This window comes from Phaethon lepturus, unplaced genomic scaffold (assembly GCF_000687285.1).
Source record: "Phaethon lepturus isolate BGI_N335 unplaced genomic scaffold, ASM68728v1 scaffold8994, whole genome shotgun sequence".
Taxonomy (NCBI): Eukaryota; Metazoa; Chordata; class Aves; order Phaethontiformes; family Phaethontidae; genus Phaethon; species Phaethon lepturus.
This window is the reverse complement of record NW_010535409.1, coordinates 1-18,317: the sequence shown is the minus strand read 5'-3', so window position 1 is coordinate 18,317 and position 18,317 is coordinate 1. Positions and strand designations below refer to the sequence as shown.

At 41.1% G+C, this 18,317-nt stretch overlaps 1 protein-coding gene across 1 annotated transcript; it reads left to right on the top strand.

Annotated features, from left to right (window-relative positions):
- The first annotated feature begins 334 nt into the window (after nt 1-334).
- On the top strand, nt 335-13,864 carry TMEM129 (transmembrane protein 129, E3 ubiquitin protein ligase). Its single transcript, XM_010285798.1, has 3 exons — nt 335-804; nt 3,192-3,351; nt 13,232-13,864. The coding sequence occupies exons 1-3, from the start codon at nt 344-346 to the stop codon at nt 13,478-13,480; spliced, it is 870 nt and encodes a 289-aa protein (XP_010284100.1). The 5' UTR covers nt 335-343; the 3' UTR covers nt 13,481-13,864.
- Nucleotides 13,865-18,317: the final 4,453 nt, after the last annotated feature.

The window sequence follows — 18,317 nt, the reverse complement described above, 5'->3', positions numbered from 1 at the left end:
AGTGGTGTCTTACAGGTAATTTTATTCAACCATCAAATCCAAAACAGCTTCCTTTAGGTGTATAATTCTGGTAAAAGTGGTATCTTACGGGTCATTTTAGTCAACAAACAAATTCAAATCAGCTTCGTTGAGCTGTGTAATTCTGGTAAGAATCAGTGACGGGTGAGAATTTACCTCAGATTGCTTAAGACAAGAGGCTTGAATTTGAGTTGTCATGCAGAAGTACAATAGCTTTCCTAGAGATGAGCTCACTGGTTAGATATGATTCAGGAGTATGTGTTTATGCGTGTACTTAATTGCTTTCTGAAAATAAGCCTTTTTCCTTGCAGGTTATTACCTTGGTATGTGCTTTGCGGCACCTGAAAAACATCTTTGTTTTTTCTACCTGGCTTCAAAAGGGTGGAAAACTTTCTTCTTCTTCGCTGTGCTCTTTCCAGCAGTCACCAGTGCCCTAGCATATTACTGGTCACGGAAAGGTTGGAATAATCATCCGTTAGCCCGAACACTCGCTGTTCATGCTCTTCCGCATTCGGGATGGAGGGCAGTAGCTTCTTCCATCAATACAGAATTTAGGAGAATCGACAAATTTGCTACCGGAGCGCCAGGAGCAAGAGTGATTGTTACGGACACGTGGGTGATTAAAGTGACCACCTACTGTTTACACGTTGCCCAGCAGCAGGACATTCATTTGACGGTCACAGACTCCAGACAGCATGAGCTCACCCCAGACTCAAATATGCCTGTGCAGTTCCTCACCATCCGTGTTGCCAGTATTAATCCCTACGTGAAGGCATTTGATATCCGGTAAAATAACTACCCTGTTGTGTTATATATATGCTATTTGATGGTGCTAATGGGCCGCTTTTGTGGCAGATCTGAAGACTCCTTGGGTCTCATCTCTTTTTTGCTCCCTGCCTGGTGTTCAGAGATGTCACGCAGTGCAGTGAAGAAAGGTTATTTAGAAAGATTCGTACACCTACAGTATTGAATGCACAGTAGTTAAACAGAGGGACTGCCCTGTTTGATCCATCCTTATGAAGAGGATTGTGCTGGATGCAGAAAGAAATAACTGGGAAAACTTAGGTGAAAGACAGAAAACAGGAATGAAAGGGAGAATCTTTGGTCTTCCAAATTTTGGAGAGGAAAAACAATTGTTTGTCTAAAACTAGCTGTTGTTCGCCCATTACCTTTTTTCTCCTTCTGCTCAAGGTTCATAATTTTGTTGCTGCTCAGAAGAGTTCTCACTAAGCTACTGCAAGCCAACTGCCCTTAAAGCAAGGAAGTAATTTTGGTCCACTTCTGATTTATGTGTTCTCGTAGCAGTAAATCCTAGTAAATGTGCTGTGACCTGTTAGGGCTTGTTTCCCAAGGGCCTGTGCTATTTTTTTCAGCAGTCTCTCTGTGTAGCTAGGCAAAAGTGCAAGTTCTGCAGAAACCTGTAACACTGAGTAGAATGATGCTAAAGCCTTTGTTGTTGTGTCATTAAAAGGAGTACACAAAGCCATGCTAATGCTCCTAAAACTATATATTTGAAAAGGCATTTGGGTGTCTGTTTGCTGTAAATTTGTATGTCAGCAGCATTTATTTGCTAGGTAATTAAAAGTAGGCAGATCACCAGACTTGTAGGTGAGCAGAGGGGTCCTGGCAAGCATGAGGAAAGCACAGAGGTGATTGTGTTAGATATCCAGGTGAACAGAGCTGAGAATGAGAGGTTAGTTAAGGTAAGCGTGACAATCCTAAGAAAAGAGGAGACTTTTATAGACCTGTGAGTATGGTGACCAAATAAGTATTAAACAACTAATGATTTTCTTCTGTAAGCATTTCAGTGCCAGAGTGATAAAACTACATCCCCAGCTGAGAAAATCATGGCTGCTTTGGCAATTCCTTTTAGGGGAAAAAAATCCAACCCCCAAAATTTTATTTGTGGCTAAACAGAACAGCACCGAGAAGAGTGTTTAAAAGTTCTTGTAATAAGATGTGTCAGAAATAGCAAATCTCTGCTAGAATGCAGTCATACAGGATGTAAGAAAAGTGCTATAGGACAGAATTCCCCTATTAAGGATATAGGATCATTGTATACATCCAGAATCAGATACAGTGGGATGTTTCTGCAAGAAAAACACTTTTGTGCAAGCAGGCCACATTTCCCTGCATGTTCAATGTGAATTTTTCCTCTGGATAGAAAGGTCTCTGTTATTGGCACAGATAGCATCTGTTAGCAAACAACATTATCTTATAGTAGTTAAAACAATGGAGACCACCATTGCTCACCACGCCAAGCGAGCGTTTCATTGTACTGGGCTCTGGGAACACAGCGAGTGGTAGGAAGAATGAGGAATTTCAGGGCGATGTTCCCAGGGCTTCTCCATAAAAGCTGTTTAATGACTGGAAACATTGAGCTGGGGAGTTCTGAATCTGCAGTTCAGAACTGTTATGTTAAAAAGGGGTAACAACAGTAGTGTGTCACTGCAGGATCTGCACGAGGTCTCATGTGCCACTTGAGGTCTGTGGGCCTCATTTAGAGGGACTTACTTTAGCAGAAGCAAGCTAGTTTGAAACACAGCTTGTTACAGCCTTAAATCAAAGTGTAAGTCACATTCAGCAGCTGTTTGTAACCTTTGTGATATTTCAGGTTTTATGTAAAATTGTATCATGAAATCACAGAAGCTGATACTGATTGACATTCTTCTGATACTTATATGTACTGTATCACCATGTGATATATGCCACGTGATATAACTCTAATTTCTGTCCTCAGGAATTTTACCAACTAGAATTTAGATATGACCTAGGTAAATAGGCATTAAAAAGGTGGACAGAAATCGTGTATGCAGTACTTTACAGTTAATGCATGATTTATGTACCTGTATTGCTTTTGTTCACGCTGGTTACTTCAAAAGCCTTCCTTTATTTTTGTATGATGTTTTAGCTAATCTCTGGTATATCCTGTCAGCGATCTGACACAGATATGGAGGACTGCGTGTTCTGTTGTCTAAGTTGTGTCAAAAACAATAACAACTAAACAGCAAAAGAAAACAAAATACTCACCATGTATTTATTTTGTCTAGTATGTACCAACCTAAATAGCTTTTCTGTGGATTCACATCTCTGATGTTAACCTTTGCAATGTACTGTCAAGATTTTTGAATGAGTAATCACAGTAATGTTTTGTTCCATCTTTTCTTCTTCAGATTGAACTCCACAGAGTATGGGGAGCTCCGAGAAAAGCTCCGTGCTCCCATCAGCAATGCAGCTAATGTTGTGATCCATCAAAGCCTTAGTGATTTATTTCTAGAAACATTTACATCTCTGGTGGAAATTAACCAGTCATATCCTGTTCCAAGCACTCAGGTGAGACATTCTATTCATGTGAGACTGTAATAATTATATTTTTCAATATAGGTGATCCTGTGATTACTGTGTAATTGATAACTGTTTACTTAGGGCTGTCACAGGTGAATTATTAAGAGAAGTCACCGTTGTGGGGTTAAACAAGAGGTTTTATTAAACACTGGTTAAATGATGATTATTAAACAGTAATCAAACAGTAATTAAATGGTAATTAAATGACAGTCAAACACACTATTACTTAACTGCAGTTCTAATAATTAAGCTAGTTTGTATACAATATGCTTTAGATCTAATATAAAATGTCCCTTACCTCGCTGTAGATAACAGATGCTGGGTAAGGGATGTCTCAACCTCAAGAGGCATCCTACCCAAGGGGAGATCACAGCCATGCAGCCTGCTGCCGTGCAGGAGAGCTCAATGGGTCAGAGGGCTGCAGATATTTATAGCGTAAAGTGATTTTGGAGTCAGACTCCCTTTCAGTGAGGGTGTGCAGCTGTAGCAGTTTTAGTTTTGTCTAGTTCCAGTTCAGGCTGGCACCATTAGCTCCTGATAAGACATGCCCTGGATTCCTTAGTTCCTGAGAAGATGTGGCCACGCACAATTTCTTAAGGTCTGCACAGCAGGGCTGACTCCTGTCAGGCCTCCTTGTCGGTGATGCCTGAACCAAAGTGCTGTTCCCTCAGTCAGGGTGGGTGCATCCATCACACTCCACCCCATGACTACAGTCAATTCACTTTACTTCACAGGGTGGTGGCACGGTCACTTCTTGCCTCTGTGCTATAAATATGAGGCGGTAATAGCATCATGTTGTCTACTAGAGGATTAAGCGATAAATACAAAGTTAATTAAGGTTGATTGTAAGATAGTTCCACACAATCAGTAGCAAGATATTCTGTAGGTTTTACAATGAGTTACACTGATTGGGCCAAAAACCAGACTCGAATATATGAAAAGACAATAATAGCAATACAAACTACTAGAAGGGCAAACATTATAACTACAGGGTGTAACATGGCATTCAATACACCTGTTGTCATTGGAGACCATCCTAATCGGGTTTCCCACCAGTGGTGTTCCCCATCCTTCTTCAGTCTTGCTAGTATAGGTGTGTTTATTCTCCATCGTGATGTACGCTTATTAATGTGTTTTTGATTTGTTGTTGTACTGCTTGTAATAAGGCCTGTAAGTCTTTATGTTTCAGCAGCTTGTGAAACAGCATCAAGTTCATTCTGAAGATGAAAGGTCTTGATACAGTGTGGTGTTTTCCTTTAACAGTGCATATGAGGTCACTGGGGCTCTGTAATTAAAGTCACATTCAGTAACATTTACAAAGTTACAAACAAATACATTTGATTGATTGGACACATTATGGGTAAAATTTCTATCAACAATTAAGTCTTCACAAAGTGTTCTTACACAGATTAGTACACATGGACAGTTCTAGCCTTTTCAGGGACTGGTGACAGGTTAAATACAACATGTTGCTGTCCTGTACATTTAGTAGCATAGGGTTCAGTTGCAGAAATTTGTGGATACATAGCTTGGTCAGTTGTGGGAGTAATAGAATAAGGAGCAGGCTGATAGGTAGTAGGGATAGTTGTTGGTGTAGCGTAGATGTTAGCATAACCTTTAAGGATAGTCCATTTTTGCTGTCTCCCCTTTTATCTGTCCACAAAGCACACTACTTGTATAGTTGCATCACTAAAGAGGAAACTAATTATGCAACTGGGGCATGAGGGACAGCCTACTCTGCTTTTTAGTTGGGTTTAGTTTATCTTCCCGACAACTGCGTAGGTGTTTGCCTTTGAATAATGTGTCACGTTACACTCAATAGAGATTCTGTCACCTGGTGTAACAGAAATAAAGTCACTCTTATTTGCTTTTACAATTCTGTGATTACCAGTGATTGTCATGGTTAGGTTTGTTGTTGGTTCTTCCAATATTCCTGTACTTCTTCATTTCAAGCATGTATGATGCAGCATATACTGCAGTTACTGTATTGATTAGCACAAATAAAAGAAGTGAGGGCCTCCACTCTGTGTGCTGGGCTTGTCGAGGTGTAAACCAGATCTGGTCCATGTTGGCGATGATTGCTCCTGTGGGAAGGATGAATATTCCTCTGATGATCAGTCCAGTCTCCAAGGGGAGCATTCCAGTATCATTGCACATATTTTTCCTGGAAAGAGAAAATAGCACAAGTCTCAGCAGGGTCACTCTGGACTGGTTACCCCTTTTAGTTAGTAGCCAGGATATAGACACCTGCCTGCCTTTGCAGACAAGATCTGCAAAGACTTGGTCCTATTAATTGAATCCTGGGATGGAATGCAGAAAAATATTGAAATTTTAGAGGTCTTTTGTGATCCAACAGGCCTCAAAACACAAGGGGAGAAGTTCCGTGGCTTTTGCAGCCAGCCTACAAAGGACTCTAACATGATCAATGGCTGTCCAGCATGGATGATAAATGGCACATCCCTCAATATGATTGATCCAGGTAGTTCGGAAGAATACCTGGGACTACGTATAGACCCATGGATTGGAATATCTAAGTTGGAACTACTAGGAAAACTGAACAAATGGTTACAGCAGATTGAGCAGGCTCCGTTGAAGCCGTTTCAGAAAATAGATATCTTGAAGGGATATCCCACGATTGATTTACTTAGCAGACCAAGCCAATGTGAAAGCCACGTACCTATAGACCCTTGATTTGGCAATTTGAGCAGCCATCAAGTATTGGTTACATCTACCTGCATGTACCTGTGATGCCATCCTGTATTCCAGCACGCGAGATGGAGCGCTGAGTATTGCCAGACTTTCTGGACTGATTCCTAGTGTGCAGGCCTGTAGGCTGCACCAAATCGCTCAGTCATCGGACAACACTGTAAGATCTGTACCAAGAAGGTACACAGAAAAAGTTTGAAAAACTATGGATTGCAGCAGGTGGGCATGAAGAGAAAATTCCATCTATTTTGGACCCCAGAGCAGTAATGGTCATCTCAGAAGTTGTGAGTGGTGAGGAACCAGTCTTGGAATGGCAGGTGTCCATGGTCATCTTTCCAAGATCCTGTGACTGGCAAAAGCAGGAATTTTTGAAATGGACCAAGTTGCTGTCCCAGGGCCATGGGATTGCCAACTTTGAAAAGGATAAAATCAGTAATAACTGGATTGAATATTACAGGGGAATTCCTCACAGAAAGCTCATCACTGCATTTCAACTGAGAGCTAACACCTGCCCCACAAGAGAGTATCTGGCAAGGGGTAGGCAGGACACTTAAATTAAGAACTGTCAGCATTGTCAAGCAAAGAGTCAGTCTTGCTCACATAATATTGGATATTGCCCTGCGGTTCAAGATGCTAGAATAAAGAAACAACCAACTATGTGAACTGTTGGCAGAGGAAGCTAAAAAGAAAGAATAGGTAATGTTGCAGGAGCCACTTTTAAAAGATGATCAAAATGAATTCTATAAACCTGACCTGATATTTATCAAGGGAGGTCAGGCTTTTGTGGTGGACTTAATTGTTAGATATGGGAGTAAACCATCATCACTTACTGATGCAGTGGCTGAGAAAGTTAGAAAATGCCAACATCTTAAGGAGCAAGTCCAGGAAGTGACAAATGCCAGTAATACAAAATTCATTGGATTTCCTGGAGTACAAGAGTAGTCGTCAGTGGCCCAGTGTCTGGATGGAGATCAGTGACGAGTGTGTCCCTCAGGGGTCTGTATTGGGACCAGTACTCTTTAATACCTTCATCAATGATGTAGACAGTGGGATCGAGTGCACCCTCAGCAAATCTGCAAAAGACACCAAGCTGAGTGGTGTGGTTGACACGCCTGAGGGACGGGATGCCATCCAGAGGGACCTGGACAAGCTCGAGGAATGGGCCTGTGTGAACCTCATGAGATTCAACAAGGCCAATTGCAGGGTCCTGCACCTGAGTCAGGGCAACCCCTGGTATCAGCACAGGCTGAGAGATGAAGGGATTGAGAGCAGCCCTGCCGAGAAGGACATAGCGGGACTGGTGGATGGAAAGCTGGACATGAGCCGGCAACATGCACTCGCAGCCCAAAAGGCCAACCGTATCCTGGGCTGCATCCAAAGCAGCGTGGCCAGCAGGGCGAGGGAGGGGATTCTGTCCCTCTGTTCCACTCTGGTGAGACCCCACCTGCAGTGCTGTGTCCAGCTCTGGAGCCCTCAGCACAGGAAAGACATGGACCTGTTGGAACGGGTCCAGAGGAGGCCACAACAGTGATCAGAAGGATGGAACACCTCTGCTGTGAGGACAGGCTGGAAGAGTTGGGGTTGTTCAGCCTGGAGAAGAGAAGGCTCTGGGAAGACCCTATTGCAGCCTTCCAGTACTTTAAGGGGGATTAGAAGAAAGATGGGGACAGACTTTTTAACAGGGCCTGTTGCAACAAAACAAGGGGTAATGGTTTTAAGCTAAAAGAAGGTAGAGTTAGACTAGACATAAGGAAGAAATTTTTCACAATGGGTGTGGTGAAACACTAGAAGAGGTTGCCCAGAGAGGTGGTAGATGCCCTGTCCCTGGAAACATTCCAGGTCAGGTTGGACAGGGTGCTGAGCAACCTGATCTAGTTGAAGATGTCCCTGCTCACTGCAGGGGGGTTAGACTAGACCTTTGAAGGTCCCTTCCAACCCAGACTATTCTATAAATTCCTATAAGTGCACAAGGGAAGTAGTATCAGGGAAGTATGAAGCACTAGCAGAATTAGGACTCGCAAGTTTCTGTCAAGAGAAGGTTGCCCATTGTCTTTTTAATCAGTCTTTATTTACATCTGTGGACATTATACATACATTCGTGAACCAAGCAAGAGCTATTGTAAAATCTTAATTGACTGTAAAGAAACTGATTTTTTTTTTCTTTTTTTCTATTGGTGTCCTGTTCCTGCCTTAGAAGTGAAGGAGAGAGGTGGGAGAGACCTGATAGTATGTAGGGATGAAAAGGGACTCAGTATCATGGTTCATCATCTTTCCCACAGGCACCAATTACCAGCCTTACCTAGGTGAACAGACCACCTTTACTTAACCTGGAAAAGTAACAAGTATAAATTATATATGTTTGATAAATAGCTAGGATATATCCACCTAGTGCTAATATGATGTTTAGCTCCACCAAGCTATAGTGGGTGAATGCTTACAGCCCTGAGGAAGTACAAGTAAATTGTCTCCAATGCTAGGTAAAAGCAAATTTTCTTTTATCCTCCTCCTGCAACGGCACCACAAAAAACATATCTTTTACATCTAGTACCACCATCCAGGGGTGAGCAGCAGCCTGGAGGGTGGCAGGTAATGTAGCAATGTTCAGGACGGTGGCCCTGAGAAGGGCAGTGTTTGCATTTAAGTTTCTATAGTCTAGGCATTAGGCGCCACCTCCCGTCTGGTTTTTTAACTGGCCACACTGGGGAATTACATGGGGAGTGCATTCGGGAGATAAAGTGTCTATTTTTCCAGGTCACCTACGACCTCCACAATACCCATCCGGGCAGCGGCAGAGCTGGGATACTGAGGGAAGTTAGGTATTCTTGAGTCAGGCAGCGTGACTGCAGCTCGCAGTAAGTGAACTACAGTTCACCGATGCGCACCGGTAGCTGCTAATTTTCGCTCAAGCTAACCAAGGACACTCCGGGCAGCCAAAAGACCAAACGTTACTGTCTGCCAAACTCATCCTAGTAATACATCAAAGCCTAACACATTTTCTTTCCCTGAAACTACTGCTAATTGGTGCCTTGATATCCTTTTGTGCCCTCACAATAAGAAATTTTCTTTAGCTATGGGGTATGTTTTACTTTTGTTTGTAAATCCTGTTATTTTAACCCACTGTTCACCAGGCTTAACATAAGTTCTTTGGGCATCCAAACTTGAGATTATTGACATTTGAGCTCCTGTGTCAATTAAAAAATGTACTAGCTGTCTTTGGGGGCTGATTGGGACATAGGTGTGAGGGCTGTCTGTGTTAGCCCATTGATGAGTTTCAGTCTTCCAGACAGGCAGCACAAATTGCCATCTGGGACTTACTCTTTTTTGGGCTTCAAGGTTTGCAGTTCTTCCCAAAGAGGTCTAAAAGGGTTATTTTCAGGGTCGTTGGGGGCAGATGGCTGTTTGGTTTGTTCAGGATTTCCTGACAGCCCTTGTTTTTTGAAAGCCTTGATCAGACTAAGCCCTCATTGGTTGTCCCTGTATGGCTACCTGAGGTATGCCTGGCACTAGGTCTTTTCTCCATAGTTCATGATGCCTTTTTCAGGGGTCCAATATATCACCCCAGAGATTATGAGGTTGGGGAAGGTGTTGGGGATTCAGGGGAGTCTGTTTTACTTGCCAGATCCATTTGCTGTCTGCTTCAGCTCGGGATTGCCCAGTTGGTGTCGGTTCATCCCACCCCGTCTCTTGACCATGACTGACAGTGCCATGCAACAGTTCTGTCCAGGTCGGGATGGATCAGAGGAGCAGTTGGTTGTCCTGACCTCTCTGAGTGTTATGCTTTATGTTTTGTCTTATTTCATCCCTTTTTGCAATGAGGTATGGTTTTAAGGTAGCAGAGGCTCCTCTTATCAGTGGTTTCATAGCCTGAGGGTCTACAGGGGCAGCTATAAGGTACTTACCATGTGCACTCCTGTCGTTCGTAGCCCAAAGGCATGCTGCTTTTGTAACGGCAGTAGAAAGTTCACTTAATGATCTTACTGGTATAGCAGCAGGCTCCCCTCTGTCCCGAGGGTCTATGCTATGCCCCCTGCCCAATACACCATTCGTCGCATGATAATGTGGCTCAGTGTTAGGGTCTTGTCCCTTGTTCAGGAACACTCCTGGTCCCCAAAAGCCATCCACTTCACCTTGATCTAACATGATATGGTCTCCTCCCATTAAGAAGACATGCCACAGATACTCAGTCTCATTCTTGCTAGGCATCTGCCCGTATTTTTCTTGTAGATAGGCCAGCTGAAGAGGGTCCTATGAAATGATCCTTGTGGTGTTTTGCTGATTGCCCCCTTGGGATCCAGCAGATACCTCAGTTTTAATATCAGGGTCTACCTTAAATTCTGACTTATCTAATTCGCTCTCCTTGCTAAGTTCTTGATCGAGGTCCTCCCAAGTATCTCCATCCCAGTCTTCTGGGGATATGATTAGTTTACAGAGTTTTACAGGATCTGGGGAGCTGGGGGCCTGAGTAATCATGAGTTCTAGTTTATACTCTACCTTCCTTCATTTGTCTTTTTCCTTCCCCAGTTGTTTCAACAGTTGGTCTATTTGCAGAGATAACAGCATTTCTTGTTACTTCCTTTGTTCAACTGCATCTTGTAACATTTGCATTTCCCTTTCCTTGCATTCCTTATACTGACAGGCTGCTTCCAAACATGTTCCAAACATTTTGCGTATTATTCCCTTTTCTTTACTGTCTTTCTTTTTCCCTCTTGTGAGGTTTAACTGTTCCTCTATCTTATTCCAATTATCCCAGTTTTCCCATGCCCAACCTTCTGAAAATTTCAGTGAAGGGCTAACTCCGGGCCTCCGTAAGCAGTCAGTGATTGAACCCGCCATACTGCTGACTATGCCAATTTTTGTTGCAGGTGAATTATTAAAAGAAGTCATGGGGTTAACCAAACGATTTTGCTAAACAATGATTAAACAATAATTAAATGATTAATAAACAATAATTAGTAAACAAATATTAAACAGTAATCAAACAGTAATTAAATGCCAATTAAACGGCAGTGAAACACACTACTACTTACTGCAGTTCTAATAATTAAGCTAGCTTTCATTCATATGAATAACATTTATATCATCACCATATATATATCTACATATAATTGTATACAATATGCTTTAGATCTAATATAAAATGTCCCTTACCTCGCTGTAGATAACAGATGCTGGATAAGGGATGTCTCAACCTCGAGAGGCATCCTACCCAAGGGGAGATCACAGCCATGCAGCCTGCTGCCATGCAGGAGAGCTCAATAGGTCAGGGAGCTGCAGATATTTATAGCGTAAAGTGATTGACTCGGGGTCAAACTCCCTTTCAGTGAGGGTGTGCAGCTGTAGCAGTTTTAGTTTTGTCTAGTTCCAGTTCAGGCTGGCACCATTAGCTCCTGATAAGACATGCCCTGGATTCCTTAGTTCCTGAGAAGATGTGGCCACGCACAATTTCTTAAGGTCTGCACAGCAGGGCTGACTCCTGTCAGGCCTCCTTGTCGGTGATGCCTGAACCAAAGTGCTGTTCCCTCAGTCAGGGTGGGTGCATCTGTCACAACGGCTCACCTTCCATTTCAGTAAACATGTAATAGAAGTAGTTCTGTCTGCTGCTTCTGTTCTTTCTATGAGGAGATGAACTGTATTGTTAACATTATATTTCTGAGACATGAGAAATAGCATAGTAGAAGAAAGTTGCTTATAATCCTTTCCATAAAAATTTTACTTGAAAACATTTGAAATGATGTTATGGTTATTATATGAAATGATGGGGTTACATTTCCAGAAAGTTTATGGAGAGCTAGAATCACAGCTGTTGTTACTGTTCTTTAGGCAGTTTGCTCTATTACAGCTTGCTTTTCTAGGCAGTCAGGTTTTGCTGGATCTTCTGATGAAATAAATTAATGATTCTTAACTGGGGCTTGTACTAATTGTAAATAACGCCACAGAGTCCTTCCTTCAGTAATATTTGTGGAGACCTGGTCATTGTTATACTTGTGCAGCAATTGAAAGTGTGGCTAAAGCACTGTTCAATGTACAGAGGTAACTAAGTTGAAAAAGTTAATTAACCTTTCTATGCTAGAGTTTTTCCTGCCTAAAAACTAAGATAAACTCTAATTTCACAAGTTAAAGCTGATACAACATCTGAAAGAAGGAGTCCTGCTTCCTGCACTCTCCTTGTCCCCATGTTGACACAAGATCTTGTCTGCGGTGAACCTGGTTGGGGTAAATCATCGAGATGAAAAGCAGCAAAGAAAGATGACTAGTTTTCATCTGGATTTGCTCCACAGCCAAGCTGCCAGTGTGGTTGAACAGACACTTGAGCTGACAAGGGAAGAAACACTGGAGGTGGGAGCTGGAGACCACAAAGCAGAGCTGCTTTTTGTTACACCAATTACAGTATGAACAGGTTTCCATGCCTGTTCAGTGTGTTGTCTTTTGAACTTGTCAAGTTCTTAGAGAGCTTTGGCTGGAACATGTATGGGAAATGCTAATTTTTGATTATTCATTGTAAAACACTTCATAGCAAGATGGTGTCCCTGTATGTAACTTCAAGTTCATGTGGCATAATTAACTGTGGGAAAATATCAATTATTCCAATATTATCCAAGAAATATTAAGTACATTTCTGGTCCTTCAAAATAAGTGCCCACTGAGTTCAGTAGGGCCCCGATTTCCTCTATTATTTATGTCTCTTACTTATGAAGAGATGGAAGATAGCAACAGCCATTTGCTGTAATAAGTGGTAAGAACTGTTTGCTTTGTTTATTTTCCTTACTTTATATTATTTTTTTGAAAACTAGTATGTCTGAATGAGAAAGATGGCTGCTTGCTTACCTTGCTGTGGCTCCTGTGCTCTGGTAACAGGTAGAGCTCTTAGAGAGAGGAAGAATGTTTCGGTCATTTTTTTTTAATCAGTCTCATCCAGCAGTTCTGGGCTTTCTGTTTAAAGACATACTTTGTTCTCATTCATTAGAGGGTGTTCTAATAAAACACTGCTCTGGAGATTGAAACCATTTGGTATCTTCTGGTGGGGCAGTTCTTGCCTTGAGTCTTTGCCCAACACAGGTTCCTGCTATGCTTGTGCACAGATAATTTCCTAGAAGGCTTTGAAGAACAGTAACAGAAACCATTCTGTGCAGTTCATAATTTTGACGTTTTTCTCCTCCTTTAGGAGCTGGAGCCATGCATAGGGTGTATGCAGACTATCGCTAACATCAAGCTCATCAAGAACTGCCAGGAGCTAAATGAAGGGGAATGCCAGCAATGCTACTGTCGTCCCATGTGGTGCCTCACCTGCATGGGCAAATGGTTTGCCAGCCGACAGGATCAGCAGCACCCAGAGACCTGGCTGTCAAGCCAAGTGCCTTGTCCCACTTGCCGAGCCAAATTTTGCATTTTAGATGTTTGCATAATACGATGAATAATACTTGGGTATGTTTTAACTTTTTAAATTTGAATGTATTTCATAGTGGGTTTGGTTGAAAGGCCTGTTAGATTTGTTTCTGAGACTTCATGTTCTACAGGGGTGCAAACTCCAAAGCTTTCTTTTACGGTGTTGAAAACAGATGTACATCTTTCCAGTTCCTCTCCACTTTTACCTGTATTGTTGGTTTTTATTCACCAGATGTCAGTTTCTGGAATTATTTTTTTTTTTAAACTCATATTTTGCTTTCCTATGTCTTGGATGGAATAAGGGTATCCCTCTATATTTGCAGTACTATTATCTTCAAGTTCTAACATAGCTTAAATCCTTGAAATTTTTTAATTTAACTGGGATTTGATTTTTTAGTAAAGGGTTAACTGAGAAAATTACTTTGGTTAGACTTCACTGATACTTTTGTTCTTCTTTAATCCATTTGTAAAGTTCTTATTAATCTTTGCAAGTGTTCACCGAACAAGTATACCAGTTGTGTTCCTTCTGCTAGTCCCCTCCACTTATAAAGGGATTCAGTTTCTGTAGGCTAAGGAATCTAATCCCTGAAGATGTACAACTCCCATAGGGACCTTTTATTCCATTAATCTGCCTCTAGCTTATTTTTTGATGTACGTATTTATGTCAAACAACAGAAGGATTCATAAAATACCCCATTTACCCACACTGCTAATGCTATGCATCGTTAAATCTGTTGGTTTCCAGGAGCTACATTGCACAGGGTTTTGATGCTCTTTATGTGATGGACTTTATTTTATACATTTGAAAGGAGTGCAGCAAACATCTGAACTGTCTAAATACTCTGAAAGAATGCTCAGATATTTCAAAACCTGTAAGCTTTTTCTGAGGGGTAACCTTTCCCTTGAAGTAGATGCCAGGATCACAAAGGTATAAGCTGCCATGCTAGATGCCCACAGAATGACCATCATTAATCAAAGTTTTTCAGGCTTGCAATTCAAAGACTGATCATAAGCAATAGTCACTGTTTTAATATTTATAGAGTACCGATGCACACTTCTTGATCTGATCTGCATCAGAATAATCTGTAAATTAAAAGTGAAGCATTTTCCATACATTTAAAAGAGCCCTAGTCCTGGGCCTAAATGAAGCTCTTATTTTTCTAGCTGTCCATCACACCCTTCAGTGAACTATTATTTGGCATACTGCTTGGTGGAAAGCCTCAAGCTGCTGGAAAATGTGTGAGTTCTTACGCTGACCTGTGCACTGCAGGGGCTAAGACACTGGTTTTTGCTTGCTTGGGTTGTCCATCTTAGAGGGGTAGTAACCTCAGGCAGACAAGTGGGTCAGAGAGAGGAAGGAATATTTTAATGCTTTGTTCTAGGAGGATAATACCCTAATACCTCCCACCTGTATAATCAGAAGGATTTTATCAGTAAATCACTAGCGTAGATGACATGGCAGTGATTACATGAAAACAACATGATTACCATGACAGGCAACTGCTTTGTGCAGGAATAGGTGGCCCGATGTTAAAAACGGTGCAAGTACTGGAAGCACAACCATGAAAGATTTCATTGGAGTCTCAGCCTAGCTACAGGTTGCATGGTGAATGCACAGAACTGCACTTAAAGCCAGACAGCCAGGATATGGTTATGAATGTGGCTCCAAGCCATGTTTTGGAGAGGGATAAGGAATTGAGAACAGATTAGGCAGCATCATTTGAGAACTAACATATATGTTGTATTCTTGGCATTGCATTTTTGGGTTTTGGGTTTTTTTTAATAATATACACTTACAAAAGTCCAAACTGTTTGGGTTTAAGGACACGAATTGCTTGAGCATATCTCAATTGTTACATATACAACATCTACTATGCAATTATCTATCCTACCTATTAGTAAGGGTGATTTTTCTGTTTTTCACTACTTGTTTTGGATGGTATAGAGTGAAAATTTGACACTGAGACAGTATGGACTTGTCTCTCTTTCCCAAAGAGATCTTAAGTGGCATGTCCCTCTTCATCTGAATAGGATTAAATTGAGTTTCTGAGTTTCAGGCAGATTTGTTGACAAGTTTTAAAATTAATAAAAAATCAAGGACCTCATCAGTGACTGAATTTAAAATATTTTTGAGTACTCCTGTGGGAAAGTTATTTGGAGGTTTGAAACAGTCTCTGCAGGATCTTTTAACCTTTGGAAGATTCTTACAGGTTTGGGTGGTGTCATCTGACATGCACCTCCTCACTACACAGCAGCCTTTTTGAATAAGCATTTTGTACCATTTACTTCTGGAAAGTTTACATAATGTGTCACAGATATAAAGGATGTGGTCCTTGAAGTAGTTGCAGAAGAGAGGGTAGGATTTTGGAGTTGTGGTTTTGCCACTGACAGTCATTAAATTCCTACAGCTCTTTTCCTTTCGGGAATAAAAGTATTTATTGTAAAGACATGTGAAGTTAAAGTCGTAAAGGCCTTGAGAAACTTAGATAATAGATACATGTAGTTGCAGATGGTTTTATACCAGAAAAAAAGGTCAGTTGCCAATAGTATCTCATGTAATAAGAGCTTTAGTCTCCTAATTGCTTGCGCAGTAGAGTTATTCTTTACAGAAATCTACTTTGTATTGATGGGAAGTTTTCATTTCAGTGAACTTTGGTTTTACTCATCTTACTTCTTTTGTCAATATTAACAGTAATAAATGTGTAATACTCTTGCATCTTTTAATGGTAGTGTTCTATCCACAGAAGTGCCTCTTAGAAAACTTAGTAATAATTACCAAAATAAAATTACAAATTACGTTAATAGTAGTGCCTGGCTTAAATTCCTTAAAACAAGCATTTTTTTCCAAATTTAAATTCTCTAAGTAATCTGGCATGCCTCCAAAGTTTGTAAGCTTCTTAAAGGCTGTGTTAAAGAACCAACTTGTTAAAAATCCAAGAGATACGTTCTTGTTAGACAGTAGAAGGAGAAACCATGATCTCTCCCTGCACAGTCAGATACCTCATTTGTCTGGAATAAATCACTGAACCTGAAAATAATAGAGTATAAACATAGGCATTTGTCTTCGTGATAGCTTCAGGTCATCATCTGAAGAGCCACATGCACATATAGGGCTATTTCTAGAAATCTTTCTCTGTTTGCAGTAAAAAGAAATACATTGCCTCCCACCCAGTCTTGATATGTTTTTTAAACTTAAAGGTTGGGTTTAGAATCAGTCTTTCTACAGCACTTTTCTAAGAAAAAAATGAACCAAGTAATGTGATGGGCCAAAATATTTACTTACAGAATTTTCTTGAATTATTAGTGATTTAGTGTTGCTTTTATCAGCTGTGTGTATGCTTTTACGCATCACTGACTTATGGGTAGGCAATGTTAATAAACTGAAGTATGTTATATAAATGTAATGTCATTACAATAAGACAATCTATATGTGGATGCACAGTGTCAGTATAAATAACCCGTATGTATGTATACATGTATAGCCCAAATTTCATATGTGCTGTAGCTGAACAGGTGTTTCTGAAAACATGGGCCGTGGCTGTATTACTTTGTTTCTACAGTTGTGTTATTTCTGTAAGTGTAGCATTCCAGACAATATTGGCAAGATTATGTAATCTGTTGATTTTTTCAGGTTAGCATAGTTTGCTAACCCCAAAAAATGCATTTTGACCACACAGGATATATTTTGAATCCATGATACAAATGCAGTTGTTTACCAGGAGGCTTGCCATAACTTGAAACCAAAATACTGGGTTATTATGTGATCTCTTCAGTGTCAGTATTTTTACTGTGTTGAACCTTAGTAGGCTGCAGCTAGGGACCATTCCACTCAGGCTAAATTTCAGTAAGACGTAACTGACTAAAGTTCTGAGTGCCATTTCTTAAGAAATGTTAACTTTGAGCTGTTTAAGGAGTTGCGATATAAATATTCAAGCTCTTACATGCATCGCAAGACATTTTCTTCCAAAGATATGTCGCAGGGTTTGCTATTTGTGGTTATTTTTTACCTAGATAGCTTACCTATTTTAAAATGGACAGTATTATTTGAATAGCCTTTAAGGAAAAGTCTTAACAAATACATGTAGTTCATCTTAAAACTCTTATTCTGAAGAGCTGAATAAAAATACAGTTGATTTTATGTAAGCCTTCTGGTTTTCATTTTAAAGTTAAGTTTACCAGTTAAAATTTTATATGGGTGGAAATCAGTCTGACTTACCTTTAGACAATGTTTTAGCTGAGAACGTGTGGATACAAAGAGGGTTTAAATTCTCCTGGAGGTGCACCTGGTAATTCCTTCTTTGATGAATTTTCCTACTACAACCTGAATGCAGAGGGCTGCATAAATTAAAGAAGGTGTGTAAAGTCTATGCATGTATCTCTAGGAAAAAAAACAAACAACAAATACTTTCCATAACTATCAGGGGGAAGGAGTGACACTAGATGCCATGAAACCAGCAGGGGTGATGACTAGAAATTTATCTCTCCAGGGGAGCAGTGGCATATAGCAATGATGTGTAGAACAATTTTTTTATTGTGGCGTTGCTTAGATACGTTAGCAAGCACAGGCAATAGAAGAAGGTAGAGTATTCCATTAACGGTATAAAACATGGGATGCGTTTCTCTAGAGAGTAGCTTGGGGTGCCTACCAACACCCTTTGCTCAGCTAACCACATCCAGCAGAAGACAAACTTGGCCAAAACCACGTCCTCGGCTAATACGCTCTGACGTCGGAGCTGGGGTTTTGCCGCATTAGCAGCGGAGCGGGCCTGGGGGATCCCGTGCTGGGTGGGGGCGACGGTGAGGCCGTGAGGGAAATGGCGCCCCTGGCGCGAGGGAGGTTGCACCCCGCCGCCTCGCTGCAGGGC

Excerpts from the sequence above, each read along its gene's own strand:
- TMEM129 (XM_010285798.1), top strand. The coding sequence starts at position 344 with ATGTGCTTTGCGGCACCTGAAAAACATCTTTGTTTTTTCTACCTGGCT. Across the intron at positions 805-3,191 it reads GTGAAGGCATTTGATATCCG|ATTGAACTCCACAGAGTATG; the intron begins GTAAAATAACTA and ends TTTCTTCTTCAG. Across the intron at positions 3,352-13,231 it reads ATCCTGTTCCAAGCACTCAG|GAGCTGGAGCCATGCATAGG; the intron begins GTGAGACATTCT and ends CTCCTCCTTTAG.